The following is a 21,259-nucleotide window of genomic DNA, read 5'->3' as shown; positions in this document are numbered from 1 at the left end:
CTCTTTTTTAAGACGCTGCTTTTTGGAGCCTTTCGATGGAAATGTTTGCGAGTTAAATGCGGCATTGTTGTCTTGGTGCTGTGACACTAATCCGGCTAGGATTGTTTCTTTGCACAGTGGCGTTATCAGCTACTGGGCTGGGATGCATATTACAGCATCATTTTTGCAGGTCTGTCCGAACAGGGATGGTACGGAAATCTTAAAAAGACTGCAACCTCCGAGGTCAACCACACAGCTGCTCCAGGATGCTGGTGGAGAAAAATTAAAAGAACCAACCATAAATATAACATTTTAAATGTTCAAATGTGTATTTAAAATTCTAATACCCGTATTGTGCTATTTATAATTAATTAAGCAGGAATTTGATATAATGCACAAGTGACTGTTCAATGAAATATGTTTTTTTTTTTGTATTATTTTTTTATTATATTGTCTATATAAATCACTGAATCAATTTATTTAAAAAAATAAAAAATAAAATGAGCACTGAAAAATGGCGGGCTGAAAAAAAACGCTTTGAATTGGAAAATCGGGTCTGATTTAGAAGATGTGCATCGATACACGAACTAATGAATCGGCGTCTATATAGCTTGAACCGGTGAAAACCCCACGAAAAAGTTATAAATCGGCATACGTGGATGTTGCTGATGATTTTTTGTTTGTTTGGGTTAAATAAAGGTGGAAAAAGCAACACATAATCTTGTTTGTCTTTGGTAAATCTCAGCCACATTTACAGGACTGACAAGTTAATTCCATTTCATGAATTCACATTGCGGAATGACAACAGGAAATTGCATCACACCCTCTCGAACCGAGTCGTACCTTATTGACTCAAATCGTAATCCCACTGATTCGAACCCAATCGTTCCACTTTAAAATGTACCCTCCTTTAATTGTATCGCACCGCATGTATCGAGATCGAATTGTCTTTTATTAGAGAGGTACACAACCCGGGTAAATATATTTTCATTGACCAATTTAACTGAACTTCAATCCTTTTGCTGTAAACGTAGTACAAAAGGCAAAAAAAAAAAAATCAATAAAATCGAATAATGCACGTGTTCCAGATTCCTATTTTTCAGGGAGTGTTGCAACTTGACAGGTCGTGTCGAAAGAACCCTTCTTGCCATCAATCGCCACCCTATCTCCTTACAAGCGGATACAAGCTGCGATCGTCTGTCGGGCTCTTTGTCTTCCTGTCTCTCGCCGGCTCCTAATTCATTCTTCACACTGTTGGGATATGAGATGAAGCATATAATAGTTTGATTAAAGTATAAATGCAAAACGTTGGCTCCCCCCTGGGGACACGCGAGAATGTCGCTCAACTGTGTTTTATTCTCCGCTAACTTACTGATGTGTGGGGGTGTGTGTGTGTGTGTGTGTGTGTGCGGCGTGTGCGATTGCGACTGATCATTAGTTAAGGCTGAGAGGATTAAAACATCAGCAAAGCAAAAAAATGTTACATCCCAGGTTTCGCGATGCGAATCAACATAAAGGGGGAGTGGAGAAATCTGTGCGTTTGACCGTATTGACTGATGACTGCGCTCGGCCCCAAGTTGCAACGTGGGAGATTAACGGGATCTGTGCGGCTTGGAATGGAGGCAAGGGTGAGGTGGGGTGGGGTGGGTGTGGGGGGGGGGGGGGGGGTACGAGATTTATGACGTGACGCCACAGGGCCTAGAGTGGCTCCATCACTAGATTTAAGATAAGCCCCAACAAGAGAGAGGAGGGGGGCAAAGGCGCCATCCCCGTGGCCAGCATATTTTACGGAAAGGTCTATTTCCCGGCTGATCTATGGCTCCCAAAGCCGCGCGCTGGGTGGCTCGCCCACTGCTTCCTGCACTCCTACCTCTCCCATTCGGAACACCTGATGAGTCACACAGCTGCCTTAGCTGCCTTCTTCAATCAATCATACACATAGTACACTATCATGTACGAAAGTGGAACATCATGTGTGGAATGATGGATGGTCGTAGGGGGGGGTGGAAGGATTGTTTGGTGGGTGATTTGTATGGGTGAAGGTCTGGGATGGATGAATGGATGAGTCAGTGGGTGGATAGATGGATGGGTCAGTGGATGGATGGATGGTTTCGATTGATGGATGAGTCAGTGAGTGGATATATGGTTGGGTCAGTGGACGGATGGATGGTTCAGTGTGGGTTGTTGGATGAATGGTTGGATGGGTGTGTTGGCAGTGTCGTGGTCGGATCGCTTAATGGATGGGTGCTTGGATGGATGGTTGATGGATGGATGGATGGATGGATGGATGATAGATGGGTCAGTGGATGAATGGATGGTTCAGTGTGGGTTGTTGGATGAATGGGTGGATGGGTGTGTTGGCAGTGTCGTGGTCGGATCGCTTAATGGATGGGTGCTTGGATGGATGGATGGATGGATGGATTGATGGACGATAGATGGGTCAGTGGATGAATGGATGGTTCAGTGTGGGTTGTTGGATGAATGGGTGGATGGGTGTGTTGGCAGTGTCGTGGTCGGATCGCTTAATGGATGGGTGCTTGGATGGATGGATTGATGGACGATAGATGGGTCAGTGGATGAATGGATGGTTCAGTGTGGGTTGTTGGATGAATGGATGGATGGGTGTGTTGTCAGTGTCTGTGGTTGGATGGGTTAATGGATGGGTGCTTGGATGGATGGATGGATGGATGGATTGATGGACGATAGATGGGTCAGTGGATGAATGGATGGTTCAGTGTGGGTTGTTGGATGAATGGATGGATGGGTGTGTTGTCAGTGTCTGTGGTTGGGTGGGTTAATGGATGGGTGCTGGGATGGATGGATGGATAGAGGTTTCAGTGATTGGGTTGAAGGATGAATGGATGGTTGAATAGGTAGATTGGGGGTAGATGGATGGATGGAGGGAGGGACAAGGTGTGTGGGTGATGTAAAATTCTATGAACAGATGGACGGGTGGGCAAGGGGTTGACGGATTAATGGATGGATAGACTAAAATAGATATGAAGTAATATATTTTAGATGGCAAGATTCTAAATCATTCAAAGGAAACATGGAATCTTGAAAACAAAAATTCGCAATTTTTTTTATTTGTATTTTTTGGCATGGAATCCAAATTCAGGGCAGGCTGGGAGAAAAAAAAAAGACTCAAAATTTAACCAAAGCAAAGTTGAACCCTCAGCGGAGTTACGCATCTCTTACAGAGTATACGACGACACCCTGGACTGATCACCTGTCAGTCACAATAACAATTTGAATTGATATGAAATTAGACCCCACAAATTCTCACACCGCACTTATCTTTGTTGCCCCACCAACAATGTGACAGACACATGAATACAAATGCAACGGAGAGATGACTTCTCTTTCCCTGCTGACTACTTAGGATTTGAAAGACAAGGTGGGCGAGCTTCTCCGTCGCCTCCCTGTGCTGGAGCAATACAAATCGGACACCAGGATGATCCTGCACCTCCGCGAGGAGGTGAGGAATCTGTCCCTGGTGCTGATGGCCATCCAGGAGGAAATGGGCGCCTACGACTACGAGGAGCTGCGCCAGAGGGTCCTGCTGCTGGAGACCCGCCTCCACTCCTGCATGCAGAAGCTGGGTGTGTTACTCACATGCGAACGACCCTCGGTGCGCTCTCGACCAATTCTTAATCGGCAAAACGTCCGATTCTATTACAGCGCTCGTGTGCCTATGGGCAATTAGTGTGACTGGCGCGAGGCGGATTTAAATTATTGATTGAACAAACATCATAAACAGGCAAATGTTCTGCTGTACAACATTTACACCCCCGGTCGCCCTCTTGAACGATCAACGTAAATTATGAAAAACTTTCCTAGAACAGCAGAATGAATAATTGATTGTGTTCGCACTTGGCTAAGCTGATGATTTAACAGAATAAAAACAAATACCAGCTGCTGCTGATGAAACCAAAAAAAAGACCGTATTGCGTAACTATGTACAGTCACTGGAACAGCACAAATCTCAGGTTTCCTTTCGATGTGAGAGTATCATGTAATATGCTAAGGCTATATGTTGTAGCATAATTACTACTAATGTTGATTCGATAAAAAAAAAAAATGGAGACTTTTTTTTTGCGCTTCACTCTCATCATGACGCACAAGGCGCAATGGCTTAGGTTCGGCTTGAAATTATAAATCAATAAAACAACTGCATCCATTTAAAGTAAACCAATAGAGAGTGTTGTCACATCCCTTTCAGAATCTAATTTAAATCTTTGCCTGTAGGACCCGGCATGTGTGGACATAATATTATTATTCATACCTCCGTCTCTACTTTGACCCGCAGGCTGCGGGAAGCTGACGGGCGTCAGTAATCCCATCACGGTCCGTGCGTCGGGGTCCAGGTTCGGCTCCTGGATGACAGATACGATGATCCCCAGCTCCGACAACCGAGTGAGTGTCCTAATCCCCGGAAGTGAGCAAATAGAGACGATGAAGTGGAGCAGAAATCCAAAGGCAAAGACAGGGAAGGTGTCAAATGGGGAGTCTGTGGAGATCCCGTTAAGCATAGCAACCGCGGAGGTCTTGATTTTCACAGGTGGAAATTAATGGAAATCTCAGGGAGATGATGAGAATATTCATCGTGTGGAACGTTGAATATTTCCAACATTTAAAAAAAAAAAAAAAAAAGACCAGATATTAGCAGTCATGGTTTAAGAGGTTGCAAACTTGTATCCATAGGGGTGGCGGGGATAAATGAATTCACGAGAATTACCGTGAATGGCATGGGAAATTCATTCTCCTTCATTCAATATGAAAAAATGCCTGAATTTGAGTTGAACCTCCAGTGGAAATGCATCAGAAATTAATGGATCCATTTACCTCCTCCCTGCGCTCGTTCGCCTCTGCAGCTCCAGCTAATAAATCACTTCATCATCATCACTGGAGGAATAAATGAGTTGTTTGCACTCGAGTTTTCCAAATGGCCAAGGCAATTAGTGCTCGTGCCCTGGACACGTGATATACAAAGTGCCCTCAAATAATTGAGAGATGATGCGGGTTTGAATCAGTCGGTTTATGATTCAAGGAAGGAGATCCGGACTTGAATCGCATATTCATACCGAGCAAAATCACGGTGGTTGCATTTGGAGAGCCCGTTCTGTTGTGAACGGCTGGCTTGTCTCATAGTCTAAAATCAAATTGGAAGGTAAGCTCAGCTGGGACTCGTCTGGCGGGCCGAGGTGGTTTAATGCTCCATCGTTTCCCCTACCCGACAATCCAAGCCGTTGCGCTTGGCTCCTCCCCTCGCTCCCACTGGAACTCTTATTGCAAACAAAGTGGATGCTGTTGCGCCTGGGGAGGAGGGAGGGGGTGAAAAAAAAAAACGCTATCTTAGCAAAGCCCTCCTCGCTGTGTTAAGCACAAAATAAACATCTACGTGGAGTGCTGTTTAATTAAAGCAAATAAAAGATGAACTTTGTCTCAGCGGAAGCATCGGGGGCGGGGGGTGGGCGGGGGGATGAGCCGAGAGGCGCAGCCGGCGAGCGGGGCCGTGTCGGCGGGCCAATGCCGCCGAGAGCGCTTCAGGAAGACGATAGAGCCGCGAAATTGATCGATTTTCTCTAAGTGTGGACGGGGGAGGACACGGCGCGCCAGAAGTGGTTGACTGCAAAAGTGCCGCGACGTTTTCAGGCCCACAAGCCAGCGCAGTCAATGCACGTTGAGCAGGCGGCGGTGGATGAGGACACGCGGCCGCATGGTTGGCGGAAGACGCGCACCGCTTCGATTTTGGAACCTCGAAACCCCGAACAAGTGAAGCGGGCTCAAGAAGTCGCTCAAAGTCGTTTTATTGAAAGTGCTGCTGGGCACAAGAATTCTGCCGTACACCATAAGAACAAAACACAGAAAGGTCAATGCTAGTTTTTTTAACAGCTCCCCTTATATTTTGATATTCCCTTCAAATCGTCTCCCTCGCGGTCGAAAGGTAACTAAAAAAAAATGTCATCCGGCAGATCTGGTGGGGCACTGAGCCACTTGGCCCTAATACAAAACGATAACGGATGGGTTGGGTATAAGTTATTTATATAAAATTGTTGTCAGCCAAGGGCAGCCTATTGAAATAGCGGTTAGCACGTCTCCTGTACCTCACAAACATGCACGTCAGATTCATTGAAGACTCTAAATTGCCAACCGGGATTGGCTCCAAGCACACCTGCGACCCTAATGAGGACAAGCGCTTTTCAAAATAGAAGTTTGGATGCGTCCTCGCATTTAAGCCCAATGAGATTTGATTGAAAGCGTGTACGTAACCCGTTGTGTGTTGCTAGACAAAATATTGATATTGAGACGCGTCGTTATCCCTTAGGAAACATTGATGATCAAAATCGATACTATCCCATCATCAGTTGGAGCATTCTCATCCTGTGATGCATCGTGCATGGTTATCTTCTAATAAAACGATTCATACTTCGGGTGATTGGCAACCAAAGTATAATTTCGCTGAATCAGTAGTTAAATAATCCAGTTTCTTATCAATTATGGATTATGGAATTACGGATGGTGGCAAACAAAGATGGCGAAAAGTGTGCCGGTGTGCACTTGGTGCTTCGGCTTTCTTTTCAGATTTTCGCGATTGCTGCTTTATTGAAGGAGTCCCTACTTGTTTATGATCGCCAATCTTTATCGGAGATTTGGGCGCGTCGGAGTACGGTTGGGCGAGTTCTTGATAGGCAATGGAAAAGCTTCCTTAATGTAACCATCTGCCCCGTCGCAGGTTTGGTCCATGGACGGTTACTTCAAGGGGCGTCGCGTCTTGGAGTACCGCACCATGAGTGACTTCATGAAGGGCCAGAACTTTGTGCAGCACTTGCTCCCGCACCCTTGGGCAGGCACCGGCCACGTGGTCTACAACGGCTCGCTGTACTACAACAAGTACCAGAGCAACATCATCATCAAGTACCACTTCCGGTCCCGGAGCGTCCTGGTGCAACGTAGCCTGAGCGGCGCCGGCTACAACAACACCTTCCCTTACTCCTGGGGCGGCTCCTCCGACATCGACCTGATGGCAGACGAGAACGGCCTGTGGGCGGTCTACACCACCATCCCCAAAGCCGGGAATATCGTCATCAGCCGGCTGGAGCCGCAGACTCTGGAGGTGCTCCAAACGTGGGACACCGGCTTCCCCAAGCGCAGCGCCGGAGAGTCTTTCATGATCTGCAGCACGCTCTACGTCACCAACTCCCACCTGGCCGGCGCCAAGATCTACTTTGCCTACTACACCAACACGTCCAGCTACGAGTACACAGACATCCCCTTCCACAATCAATACTCTCACATCTCCATGATGGACTACAATCCCAGGGAGAGGGTCCTCTACACCTGGAACAATGGGCATCAGGTGCTCTACAACGTCACACTGTTCCAGGTCATTAAGACTTCTGGGGATTGAGATCAAAAGCAAGACTGGACACATCTAATGCTGTATGCGATGTTTGCCGGGGGATGGGGTGGGGGGGGGGTCAAAAGACGGGTGGACAAAAGGCGGGTACGAGTTCAAGCTGGGTGGGTGGGGGTATTTAAGTGTTAACAGGCATAGGCGTGTTTTTTTTATCAATTCTTCATAGAGTGCTATTATTCACATTGTGGAAACCACAGTAAGGTCGGTAATGAAACAAAAGACTGAGCATTTCTGTTTCGTTTTTTTTCTGTGATGAGTAAGCATGGTCCATTTTAATTGTGATGAGAAATAAATATCAGTCTTTACCATTTATGACCTTGTGAGTCTTTGTCCTTCAATTACGTCCATCCACACATTTATACCACATTCGCATTTGAAGACACAATAGCGATCGGATTCTTAGCCACATTTTGGAAAAGGTTCGATTCCGATCCGAAGCTATTTCTTGCAACTTTTTCACGGTGAAAGGAACACCACAACAATCAGCTCAGGTCAGCTCAGATGACAAATGTGACCAGTAGGGCGCAGATACAAGACCGGTCTAAATCCAATGTGGTCATCGAGGCTGCCGTTTCAAAATAAGACAGTGGGAAACCGCGGACGCCGCCCCGCATTGAACACATCAGGTAAGAGACAGACACGATAACAAATAAAAAACGGTGAACCCAATAAGAAATGTCTGAAGGGTGGCAAGAAAATGGACAACTGCAGCATCAACACCTGAGGCACAGCAACATGGGTAAGCTAACGTCTGCATGCGAACTGACTGGGTGCTCTAAATAGTACCTTGCGGGACAATAGCATGTCAACGCATTTTAACTCTGGTGTCCGTAGAAATTTTGCAACCCAGCTGCTATCAAGCACATGCTAAATCAAACCCCGAAAACGATATAGTTAAATTTAGCATGTGGACTGCCGAAAAAAATTGTAATTGAGAATGACCTCCAAAAAATGGCCGCATATTTGAGTTCAGTAACTGTCATCTTGAGCTTGCCACTCGTATTTTTCTCAAGGTGAACTGCAAAGGAAAACAAAGTATCCTGTGCTAAGAGCTCGTTGCTACGATATCGCACGCAGTTGCCTTTCGTGCTCCAGTCACGCAAACGCAATCGAGTACTTCTACACAAAAACATATCGCGTGGTTGGCAAACGCTGCGGAAGTTTCGGTGCGTCGGCTTGCCTTTGCCGTCAGGGATAAAATACCGCCATGTTGGCTTATTGTAGCCTGTGTCTTGCAGCGATGTCATTTTTATCCCGATCAATTATTTCTAAGGCGCGGCCCATCCTTGAGCTTCGGAGGAGCCGCTGCATGTAACCATGGCGATCCCATTCATAGTGGGTGGCCTTTGTATCAATGAAGCGCTTCTCGTCGGTATTTTCAAAGAGCGCTGGGTGACATTTAAAGCACAATCGGACAAGTCAAGCAAAAGATGGCACCTTATTCCCAGTGTACATAGTGATGGAGATGAGATTACTATAAAAAGAATTAAAAAATGTTATCAATAATTGGATTCATTTCTTTAGCCGGTAAAACTACCAGGCAGTAAATTGGTGTAGTTTTGATTGCTAGGCAATTACTTAACTGTCTTGCAGCTATTACAATGTTGGCTACTTAGATTTTTATTCAGGATCTGGGCCAAAATGCTCATGAATATAGATTTTAATTGCGTCCAAATCCTTTTTTACTTCTTTGCTAACACTGGTAGACCCCCTGCAGTGGTGGCATAAAACAAAAGAGAATCAAAGCAAAAAAAAAAGCCAAAGACTTATAAAGTTAATGTTTCCAATGCATACTGAACTAAAGTTTCACAACATTTGATGATGACGGTGCAAGTTAGCAGCTTAGCAGCACAGTTTCCCCAAAACGTTGACCGGTTTCCAAATTGAACGGTCTAAGCTGGTGTACATGAATTAAGGAATCAATTTATAGTGATAGTTTACAGACAGCATAGTGAGCTGCCCCACTTGCAAACCTGCAGCTGACGCTAAGAATTGCTTCGTGGCTTTGCATAAGAAAAATACTTTTTCCCATCAAAATGGGTTCCCGCCAACAGTATAAAAAAAAAAATCAGCGGCGGGACAAACGGCATCAAGGTCCTCTGCTCGCGCCTATGCTAACGTCACCCACCCGCGAGGGCTACGATGCAGATGGGTTTATATACGGGTTAGGACGACTGCATGGATACCACTTTAGTCATGCGGCTTTCTTTTTGGTCCTTTTCAACGGGAACACAATTATCTCAGCATGTGCAGCTGGTCCTGGCAGATTCCACTTGCATTCAACTGTGCGGTAGCTCTTATCCTCTTCATTCTTTACATTCACTGGAACAGTGTCGTCATCCCCTGACAGTCTGATGTGCCTGTTCTGGTGTGCTACCCGTTATATCTGACCCCGTTTACCAAAGGCTATAAAGTAAATTCGATTCATCATCATCATCATCCAGACCTTAGTTTTGCCTTTGAAGCCATTATTAGTAATCATGACGCACCTCAAAATCGGCCTTTGGCATCGCTAGCGCAGCTCCCGTCGGCCTCGCAAACACATTTCCAGGCATTTACAGTTCAAAGATAAACGAATCACCTGCCGCGGAGTCCCTCAGGGCTCATTTCACAGTCCCCTCTTTATCTACCCAGCCGGGCAAGACACCAAAAACAAAAAAGGGCTGCAACCACCCGCGCTGCCCTCATCAGCGAAGCTCTTAATCGGATACCGTGTAGTTACAAAGAAATACAGTAGAACCACACAGCTCACAATTGTTGTTCAGAGCCAAGTATTGTTGTTACTAATGGAGCCCAGCTGACTCTCATCCTGTCAAGCAAGCTAGTTCAACAGAATCAACAGAGCAGTAAATTATCAAAATTAACGAGCAATCAAACGATTACAGTATATCGACATCCCGGGGCAAAAATGTTAGGGTGCCCTTTCAAATCCAATTTGCTAAAAGGACATCTATTTATTCCCTAACCCAACCCACTCTTGATCATCAACATGGACGGCCCCACCCCCGGCCCTCCCAGGTCAACTGCATTGGCCAAAATTGTTTTGTGAGCCTTTATCGTTGCACATTTTACGGCTATGTTGGAGCTCAAGCTGCAGAGTGCAGATGGAGTAATGGGTCAGAGAAGAAGGAGGTCATTTTACACCAATTAACTCCACAGAGAAGCCCACTCGTTAATTGTCTCTTTAATTGTGTTTTGGGCTTCCGTTGATTTTTGAGCCATATCTCATTGTGTTTTGAAGGACACTAAAATGGTTACTGGGCTAGACAATAAAGTTCGCATCAAACGCTTAACTGCAGTGTCTCTCAGATCGCTGCCGTTGTACTGTAATTAAAGAACACAGACCTGAGTGATAACAAGAGAGAATCAAAATGAAACGACATTCCCGGGAGTGAAAATGACTACCAGTAAATAAAAGAAGGAGGAACTACATATATTTGAAGCACACGGGTAGATTTACAGCACTTCAAAACTGCCAACGCGTTGAAATATTTCACAAACAAGACCATTTACGAACTACGGTTTCTATTTTCGTTTCATGGGCGTTCTTGACATGGCAGAGAGTCGTTTACGGCCAGACCGCTACTTGTTGCGGAGTGAGTTGAGTTCACTGATACTGCGTTTATATAAAAAAAAATGTATCCGCAAATCAAAGCGATTTTTTTTTTTTTAAGTCCGACCAACGGCTCATATCTTGAGGAACTCGAAAATCGAGTCACTCGGATCTTATGACCTTATATATTTTTGGGGTGCCAAAATGGGGCATATAAACGGTTGTCATCAGAAAGTTATATGACAGCAATCGTTATTCATCTGCGGTGTCCCTGCTATTTTTTTCCCCCCACTTGGCTTCCCTTTGAGTCTCTTGGGGACTTTTGTTTGCGCGTGGCGTCTACTCGGGTAGAGCTGCTCTTCATGCACGATGCCTCTGCTTGTTTTCGACACTTTGGTGCTATAAATACATATGCGGGCAGGAAACGGGGACTCGCTTTTAATTTCATAACACAGTTGAGGGCAATAAAGAAAAGTTGAATACCCCACCAAACGTGGAAAATATTTCTCCCCGTGGTTGACATGTTTGAAGTATTCCGATAGAAAACAGGCTCATGATTCATCGATTGCATACATCAATTTGGGTGTGCTTCCACTGCTTGGCACATTGTGTAGGCAGCATGTTCGACGTGGACCACCAAAGCAAAAGTAAGACCTGAACCATTTATAAACATGGCAGGCTACACACATTATACTGCATGAATATGCAAATGGTGGAAAAGGCTGTGATCGCAGCACTTTACTGAACCCTGTTATTAAATCAAATTCAACCAAAACAAGCGACAGGAGCTGCTGAGCTAGTCAAAGGGATTTTATTTTGTCGCATATTAATGAGCCAGACTCAATTATACAAACGGCGCAGACGGGAGATGAAGGGGGGCGGCGGAAGTGGCGGGCCGCCCGACTCTGCCTGCATCGCTTACGATCGCATCTCCGTGGGTCCGCGCGCCACCCCTCCTTTGTCATAATGTCGTGCGGTACGCACAGCGGCAACCTGAGGTGGCAGTAGAAGTGTAATGAAAACCGATTCGAATCGGAATATCGTTTTTGATTTAAAAAGACGCGACGGCACTGCTAGTACGCCGTAGTCGATTTAAGGTTTGCAGCTACATAAGTTAATGCAAATCCGTCTACTTCCACATTCTGTTTATCTTCTTGTCTCACGTTGTTCTGTTAACACCCCTCAGAGAGAATGCTTCTTTTGGAATGAGCCCCCCCCCCCCCCCCAAAACAAAACATACGCAAAGTTTGATGTTGTCATCCTCTACCTTTCTTGTCAGGCTCCCCTTCTTGAATCTCTTCTTCTGTTGCCCTCCTGTGCAGGACTGTAAACACCAAGCACATAATGGTTCTTATTTCCGCTGTAATTGCCTTTAATGACGCTTGCTGCTTTGCTAATGCTCTAATGCCGTTTGCGTGTTCCACCGGTCATTTTACACGCAAACAAGGGGAGCACATTTTCTCAAAGGGGAAATGAAACTGTCAATATGACTCTTTGGAAGGCAGTCAAACCCAAACAGTGTGTTTATATCATTTTATATTCTTTCATATAGGAATATTGTGCTTTTTTCTACAGAATTACAGCACATTTTACACACCACGTCGTGCGCCTTCTGGGGTGCGCGTTTTGGCAACCAGGGGGCAGTATAATGCAGACGTACGGGCACTTGAAAAAGTCTCACAACTAACTCAGAAGGCCGCCATAATAATAATAATATTAGTCGATTTTTTTTCAAAGAATAAAAAAAAAAAAAGTATGCCCGTGAGTATTATGAGTTTTAAAATTGTCTGTCTAGATGTGTTGCTATACCCTTTGTGTTCAAATGTCTTCTTCCGGTGTCAAACTGAGCCACAGCAAATGTTTGTAATTTGCACAGAAGAAGCCTCACGCATTTGAAATGTCAACGTGTTCCCAGGCAGAGCGCGCGTCTCAGCCGATAAGAGACAGGTCAGAAGAGGTCACCGAGGTCACTGTATTGAGACATCACCGCCGGTCGCTCCAATTTCCTTAAGGACACGCCGATCCAAAGCGCAATCACAACATTTCATATCACAGTCGGGGACCTCTTGGCCTTTTTCCTCCACTCAAATCTCATCGGAGGACCCCGGATAACATCTGAGGTGATTGTCGTCGAGAGCTAGAACGTCAGCGCGCTTGTTTTTCTTGACAGGCAGATATTAGGCTCCATCTCATCTCAAGGGGAGACAACAAGTGGGGGTGGGATGTCGGGGTACATCAGAGGCGACTTTCACAAACAGAGCCAAACAAACGGGCGGAGGCGGGCTCCCGCTTCCCGCGGAAGAGAAGAAACCCAACCGCTTTCCTCGCCGCTTCGGTTAGGAACGTAAGCGAGCGTTTTCTCGGGAGAGCGCGGCATCGCCATCAAACGCCACGCGGAGCGCAGCACAAGAGGGTTGAAAATAAAAAAAAACAAATACAAACGGAGGCAAACTAATCTATGCATCCGTTGAACCTCAACACTGCTCCGCTTGCCTTTTGGCTTTGACGTCGTGTGAAAATGAACGACGATTGTATGAAGTCACCGCGCATCTTATTTAATCATATCCTCACCCATCATTTTTCAAACAGATTCACCCCGTTGATTAAAAAGCCAATTTTTGGGGGGACACTGAACACCTAGCAATCATGTACCAGATTATTTTTAAATGATTTTTTTTTTTTTTTCTTTTTATTGCCTTGAACAACTTCACAACTTTCATACAAAGTTTCAAATTCAGTTGAAAAAAAAACTGGTACAAATGAACCGTTCCAGAAATGTAGACTAACTGCTTCTGAAAAAAAATGGCCGTCACGTACGATTGGTTGAAAATCCAAATTGTACAGTACAACGGGTGTTACGGCGCTGAATCACTGCTGAATACGGGGACATAAAAGCGCTTGTGGAGCATTGGGAAAAGTTTAAACATTACACCGAAAACTTTTTTTTTTGCGTGTGCGCAAACGCCGGGGAATTATAAATTATACATGTGACGCTTGCAAGAGAAACTAAATAAGTGAAGACAGTGGGGAAAAGGTACTTTGGTGTGTCGAAACCATGATTAAAAGGCACCGTCACTGTAATATAAAGTTCCCTTGGTGAGCTTTATTCTCTTTGTCACGGAAGAATTTTTGATTTCGCACTTGAATTGGATCTCATTAGATGGCGAAGGTGTACCTAATCAAGAGGCCGGCGACAACGCCACATGAAAGCGAATGCGACGCTGGATCAGCATCACGGAACGAGGTCGCTTTTATCAACAAGCACATCAAATGAGTGCGATCAGCCTTCGACAATGATGCCGTTAATGCTCTCTGAGCCGTTTGACGGTGCACACACACACACACACACGCACATAAATACTAGACTAGGGCTAATTATGTGCTTGGCCAATCAATAGTCGGGGGGACTCTTTGTCAGGTCGGCGCCGCTTCGACGAGCCCTGTACGGTGTGGGCGTCTCTGAACTCGGCCCGCCAAAACCGCAGGGCGGCGGCAGCTGGCGAGGGAAGCGGAGCTAAGCAGCGAAGTGTTCGGCCAGAGAATGAAAAGAGATGAAGGGCCTCTGATGAAATGACGACGAGAGTTGAGAAGCAAAGCAAAGTTATCACACGGAGAGTATACGTGCTTAAATTCAAATTGCCCCATGCATACCCCTCCGTCTGAGACCGCAAAATAGTTTCTATTTCTTCATATGGCGGGAAGGTCAACGTTAACGACGGTGATACTCGGATGCACACGAGCTGCCGAACGCTCGGAATTGTGCACTGACGAAAGATGGAATTTCTGCGGGTTTCTTTGCGACTTTAAATGGGAACAGCGCAGTCATTCTGCTGTGAAGGTTGTTGTTAGTTTTTCTTTTTTTCTTGTCTTCTTCGGTCCTCCTTGCTCTGTATACACACTCGCCGGACAGTTCATTAGGTACACCACCAGAATTCTGCCTTTCCAAATAGAGCCAGGCTCCGTTTCCAGGTATTCATGTCACACTTTAAGCAAGTTAACCAACAGTTTGGTTTGGTGCACATACTGAGCCCCGATCGCCTCATTATGAGACAGTACAGCTGACATATATTATTTATCCTCTGTGTAGAACAACTATTGTTTGTTGTTTTTGGTGGGGAAAGCTGGAATGAATTAATGGTATTTTCTATTCATTACAATGGGAAAAGTCTCAAGGCACCACTGTATTTCGGTTATTTAAGAACACCATCGGTAGAGTAGGTACGGTATATAAAATTGATTAGATAGGTGGGTAAATTATTCAGCTCTTTGAATGATGCAAAGCATAATAAATTCATTATTGAGGACGAAGCGGGATCTCAGAGGGATTTGGACTTTTCCCGTTGCGGCTGTCCATCTTTAAAACTTTCCATCCAGCATGATACTCTACGCATTGTTTCAGTTTTTTTTTTTAACCGTCTCTGTTTTCTTATGTCTGATTTTTACTTCACTGCAGTTTATATGCAGCTGTGGTTGTTTTTAAAGTGCTCGATAATTAAAGTTGACTTGAGTTCGCAGTGGCAGCATGTTTGCTCAAGCTCCGTTTTGAACACACATTCAAGCGTACCTAATGTTGCGACCCGGTGAATCGAACCTGTCGGCACAATTCCAAACATGTTGCCGCTGTCTGACTTATTTGCTCTGCAACGCCGTCAGAGGGCAGACCTCCCATCACGCTGGCAGACGTGGCGGCTCGGGAGAAATGGAAATAAAGCATCCATCACGAGAGACAGACAGGAAGCGGGCTCCATGCAGGAGCGGCTGTCATTTTTTTGACGTGCCGGCTGCAAGAAAAGTGCCGGTAAGAGAATCCTCACCGCACAGCAGGCGAGCCGCTGCTTTTACAACCTTCGAGTGTGCAAAACACAGCCACTGACAGCTCCTACGGTGAGGGGAGAACACATGTCCTACACATGCGCAGCCATGCGTGAAGTCAGGGCGTTCATGTGTAGCTCAAGTAACGGCGGGCACCGTGAATCATTCAAAACGCCGTCATCGTTAAGATGCGTTGTTTTTTGTTTTTTTTAGTAAAGGCGCCTGGTGCGAGGGTGTCGTGTCAGAAGGATCGTTAGCGATGTAAAGGACATTTATGATCGTGTCGACGTGTCGGATTAAGCGGAGGAAACATCTAAGCATGAGAGATTGAGGTCATCTGCATGCTGATCTTTGTTTCAGATAGAAGAGGAGGGGGGGGGGGGGGGGGCTTTAAATGAATGTTTAAAAAGATATGACACCACTGGGACAGGTGTCACCGAAGAATCAGAATCCCAATAAAAGACAGGGAAGAGTTATCTATGTTTAATAATGTCATTTTTTATTCACGGAGGAGGGTTATAAACAGATCACACTCTGATTTCTCTTCTATAACGAGGCGATGTGGCCTGAAATTTTTAAAGGTCTCGACAAAGAAAATAAATGCCAGAATTTTTTATTTTTTTTGTATTTTTTTATCATTACCTCCGCTAACATTGCTCATTTGAGCATGCAGCCAGTGTTGGAAAAAAATCAATAAATCACTCATAACAGCGCCAACAGCACAGGATAATCACTTAAGACAATTTTTCAGAGGCTTCCAACAATCGGGTCTTTGATGACTTTGATTGGAAGTTGGATAATCGGAAATAATCCTTTTGTGACGATCGTCCCTATGTGTGTAATAAGATGATAAAAATCGTTATGTGTGTATTAGGCATGGGCTGGTGTTTGATTTTGATGGTATGACAACCATGAGCAAAAATATTGCGGTATCACGGTATTAAAATACAGCTCTTAAATGTCCTTTTCTAAAACAACTGGGTAAATAAAAACACATTTTAATAACATTTTAATAACAAATTTCAATTAATTAAAAAATATTCTTCCATTGAACACAACCGTGGGCTACTCATGTTGTACTTGGGGCTAACTAGGACCCGCTGGCACCAATTTTTTACTTTTTATTAGGACAATACACATTAATCAACAAGGCCAAAATGCATCCATGTTTGCAGTGTCTCTTTTATTTGTTCCCAGTGCATAACTGCTCACCACTCCCCTCTGTGCTCACTGAGAAGGAGGGAAAAAAAAGCTGCTGGCCTCTGCGTTCACTGCCGCGTCATTTTTGCAGTTTTGCAGTGTACCGGCTTGGGAAAGGGCTAGCCCCCATTCTGGTGTTTTTGGGGGGGATGATTAATGGAAGCTGCGCTCCTCCTGCAGCCTCACCACTCCATCTAGTACAAACGGGTAGCGTAGTTCTCTAATTATAGACTTCATTACGGGTCGACTTTGTCCCACTTTTCTTTTTCCGCTTCCTACATGGACGCCGGCATTCCGGGACGCTGGCTGGCATGCACACGTGGAAGCGGAAGCGGAGGAGCAGATGTTGGTGTGCATGTGCAATCTGCTCCTCGTCGTGTAATTAACCTCCCTGCTGTCATGTTGACATCATGCATGTCAGACGAGTACGACAGGGGCTTTCACAACATTGCGTGCTCGTTATAGTAATTCCATCAGAGAGATTACGGCATTACAATAGAAGAACGCGGCCCGGTTAGTACAACTACGCAGGAGGAGAGGTGGGGAAAGTTAGTCACATGACTACAATAAAGTCGCCGATTTTAGCAGTTGGGACTTGCTTGACTAAAATTTGTTCAAAGATTCGACTTGAGTTGGACTTGGTATTTATGTTATGAGGCTTGATTTGAGCTACATGCCTGACTGAAAATCTTCATTGTCAAGATAGTGTGCCACTTCATTTGCTTTTGAAATATATATATATTTTTGTGTATGATTCGATTTTCCCATAAGGTGCCTTTCCTTCCCCATTCCACTAGATTTTCCATTGAACTTTATATTGATTGTAAGTAGATGTTATGCTGTGAGAAATATGTAGCCTATTAGTTAAGATCAAACACTTTAGATCTGTGAATGTCACAGTTAAGCTAACTGATAGATAGCTAGTTAAGCTAACTGATAGATAGCTAGTTAAGCTAACTGATAGCCAAACATTAACCGAGTATCTTGTCAGTTAATTAAGAAAACAAAGTAATAGACAATACGAAGACTGTTTTGAGACTATTAAAAAAAAAACGGCGAATTTGATAGTACAGCTAACTAACACAAATCCATCTAGAGCAAAAGAGCTAATGTGTGAATACCGTGACTTAGCAAGATTGTATGACGTGATTCGCAACTGTAATGTGATGACTTGACTCCACTTGCTTGAAATTTAAACTTGCCTTGCCTGTTTTTTTCCATGGTAACTTAGGTTAGGACTTGAGATGTATTTATGGCTTGCACATATGTGACTTACTCCCACCTCGGCTACGCAGTCAGGTGCATGGTAATTGGCCTGGATACCTGAAAGAACATATACACTTTGAAGCTGTTCGTTGATGCAATTAAACATTCGCCCCATTTAACATGGAAAAAAAAAAAGAAAGAAGTAGACCTCCCGCCGCGTTCCCTGGAGCCCCACTGAGAGTTAACAAACGCAAACAACACAAACAGAGCAAAATATCAGCTTCATATAAGAATAAATCCTTTATGGCTGGTGCGAGCAGGTTTAAACCAGGTGGAGGGGGTGTAAGCGTCGGCCCAGGTCCACCTATACGTCCACTTTTATACGGAGAGGAAGAGTACCCCTGTGGCCGACCCACACTACACTGATGCAAATTATAGAGATGCACAGTAGATTCAAGAGGGAGTCATAAAAGAAATAAATGAGAGCAAAATGTTGATGAAAAAAAGTCTTTGAGGGAGAACAAGAATAAATATGCAGTGCGTCATTTGCAAGAAAGTAGAACGAAGAGCACTTGCCACTTTTAAAAAGCTAAATAACTGGATTTTTGCCACTAATAGACTGCCCGGGAATGAAGAAACAATCAACAAGAAGACAAAAATGTCACACTCGCTTACAATAACTTCAGAATATACACACTACGGGTACTCTGATACTGTACAAACCGATACCACATCCCATTACTGCAATTACTAAATGCGTCTCTGCATTAGTTGTTTAATTTTGTTTCATTTTCAACTTTTTTTTGGGGGGGGGGGGGCATACATTTTTCACTAGGAGTCACGGAACAGTTGCGTGAGCTGTGTTCAGCATTATAAAACCGTTTCTTTGAATGATTCATTTGGTTTTATTTGTTTGGTTTTGTAACATGGGATGTATGTGGCAAGTTTTCACTCCAAAAAAGTATTACAGTGAAGTGATTCATGGTGTGATCAGAATTGCTGGAAAATTGTTAATTGTGAGGGTACCTGTACATCCGTCACTAATTTACGACTAAATTATTATAATGGCACATTGACGTTCAAATAACAAGCGCAATATGCGGATTCATTTATGTTGTGCTGCATTTCATATCAGCGGGAACATTTCGGAAAACTCCCGGCTCCAGAACAAAAGCAAACTTCACACGGCTCAGGTGAACAACCACACTTGGAAAAATGTACAAACAAAGCCTCGGTGGATGTCGCACAGAGCCTCGCAAATATGTTTTAAAAGCCTGGGAAAAAAAATCCGCAGTGAGCACCATGTGGACCAACATGAGATGAGCACTGGATGAAAGGATTTGTGCTCTGCCAAGGCTTTGCTGCTACCAGCCGTGTCCTGTAGGGACCCAGAGCCAGTCGACTCATTATGGATGTTGGCAAAGGGGGAACAGCACACACACAAAAAAAAAAAAAAAAAATCGGCAAATGTGGCTCTCTGTGTGATGTCCATGTTTCTGAGCATGAGTTGGAGAATGAAGCTGAAAACCTGCCAAAAATGCAGACTCATGCAAAGCGTCCAATTACTCTCCTGGAATTCCTGGAATCTCCACTTGGTAATCAAATTGTTGTTTGAGGCTTTTTTTGGGGGGGGGGATTCTAAAAGCAGATCTAAAAAACATGCCGTTTAATTGTTCGAGGGACAAAGAGTCTGCTCGTTTTGATTCATTGGCTGTTTTAATTGAGTTGACTTTGAAACTAGCCAGCACTCAAATAGTTAGATTTACAAAAAGAAAGAAAGAAAAAAAAATGTTCTTTATTCTCTAGAATTATTCTAGAGGGTGTAGGGATAAGGGTGGGGAGGGTCCTTCCATTAAGTGACAGAGTAGCTGTGAGGGCGGCTTGACACGCATGCAAACAAATCTGCTGGGAATCGCAAACGAGCACTTAGAAATGTCAATTTGAAATCGCTCGGAGCAACGCGTGGTAAAAACAAGCAGTGCAAGTCATTAGTGTGAGGGTTGAGGAAAGGACACATTTCACTTATCATGTTTATTCCCCCCCCCCCCCCCCGGGGAGTTGTGAAGGAGTATTGAGGGCCTCACTTGAACGAAATCAAAAATGGCAATGGCAATTCTAATAAGAAAATCAGTGGATGTCAAAATTCAGTCGGATATTTAGTATGTTTCAGGGACAAGTGGTCAGGGGGGAAGAATCTTTACCTTCGTTTTTTTGGTCTGCACTTTATGATGATTTTCGATTGATTTGATAGTCAAAATTTGCAAATTGCGAGACACGAAGCGTGTCTGAGCCTCCCCTCCGATTGCGCAATCCCTCACGAGTGGTGGTTTTGTTTTGCACCTCTCCATGTCTCCACTGCAACGTTTTCAGACACTTTTAATAAGCACTTTAATTTTTCATAGTCAGCCTAATGCTTTTAACGTTTGCGTGTTACATATTCAGCTTCGTGAACACGTAAAACCGCAGATTAAAACTCAAGATGAGGCAAGCAGTGCAAGGGAGCGTCTAATTGTTTTAGTAAACTTTTCCTGTTGGGTGAGGCTGGCATGCAATTTTTTTTTCCCAACAAAATTCGTGTCCCAGTTATTGCTAAAATGTATAAAATAAATGTAAAATCTTATGCATGTTTGTGTTGCTGAAGTACTCACACATTGTTTCGCCAACGTCCAACTGCACATTGAGCGTACATATAGCCGAGCTTTTTCCTCATCCATCGCCATTTAAAGGCTTCTTGGAGTGTTTATTTCTCCCCAAGCAACTTTTTGGCTGTTTGCTTGCAATCTTGCGCCTTTAAAAGAGGGGAAAGAGCATTCAAACAGCGAGTGGGAGAATCTAACATCCACTTAATAAACACCACCCAAAAGCAGCACTTGACGTTGGACGTTAAAGCGGATAGAACATTTTTGTACCTTTAGGGCCACCGTAGCAGAAAAGGATGCTTATCACGTATGAATATGTCTTCAAATCACTTTCCTCCATTTTCTGTAATATACTTTGACTTTGTTTTGATTTTTTTTCTCTCCCCACATTCCATTAGCCTTTCATATGTAGCTCATCAGGCGTAAAAATTTCCTTATTAATTGATGACC

At 44.3% G+C, this 21,259-nt stretch overlaps 1 protein-coding gene and 1 long non-coding RNA gene across 4 annotated transcripts in view; one reads left to right on the top strand and one right to left on the bottom strand.

The window, feature by feature from the left end:
• The window catches only part of olfm2a (olfactomedin 2a), a 49,588-nt gene extending 41,877 nt beyond the window's left edge, over positions 1 to 7,711 (top strand). For all 3 annotated transcript variants that reach the window (XM_086054691.1, XM_086054689.1, XM_086054692.1), the window contains exons 4-6: positions 3,362 to 3,581; positions 4,289 to 4,395; positions 6,716 to 7,711. In XM_086054691.1, the coding sequence (XP_085910817.1) occupies positions 3,362 to 3,581; positions 4,289 to 4,395; positions 6,716 to 7,390 (1,002 nt within the window). In that variant the 3' untranslated portion in view covers positions 7,391 to 7,711. The remainder of the gene's footprint in view (positions 1 to 3,361; positions 3,582 to 4,288; positions 4,396 to 6,715) is intronic.
• LOC147134396 (uncharacterized) lies at positions 495 to 21,020 on the bottom strand. Its single transcript, XR_015089983.1, has 3 exons — positions 20,819 to 21,020; positions 4,265 to 4,404; positions 495 to 1,230 (listed from the first exon to the last, which is right to left on the bottom strand). It is a non-coding gene; the product is annotated as an uncharacterized LOC147134396 (long non-coding RNA).
• Positions 21,021 to 21,259: the final 239 nt, after the last annotated feature.

Source organism: Filicampus tigris, chromosome 16, assembly GCF_054856515.1.
Source record: "Filicampus tigris isolate MCC_2025a chromosome 16, RoL_Ftig_1.0, whole genome shotgun sequence".
Lineage (NCBI taxonomy): Eukaryota > Metazoa > Chordata > Actinopteri > Syngnathiformes > Syngnathidae > Filicampus > Filicampus tigris.
The sequence above is the reverse complement of the archived record's forward strand: the minus strand, read 5'-3'. Positions and strand labels throughout refer to the sequence as shown.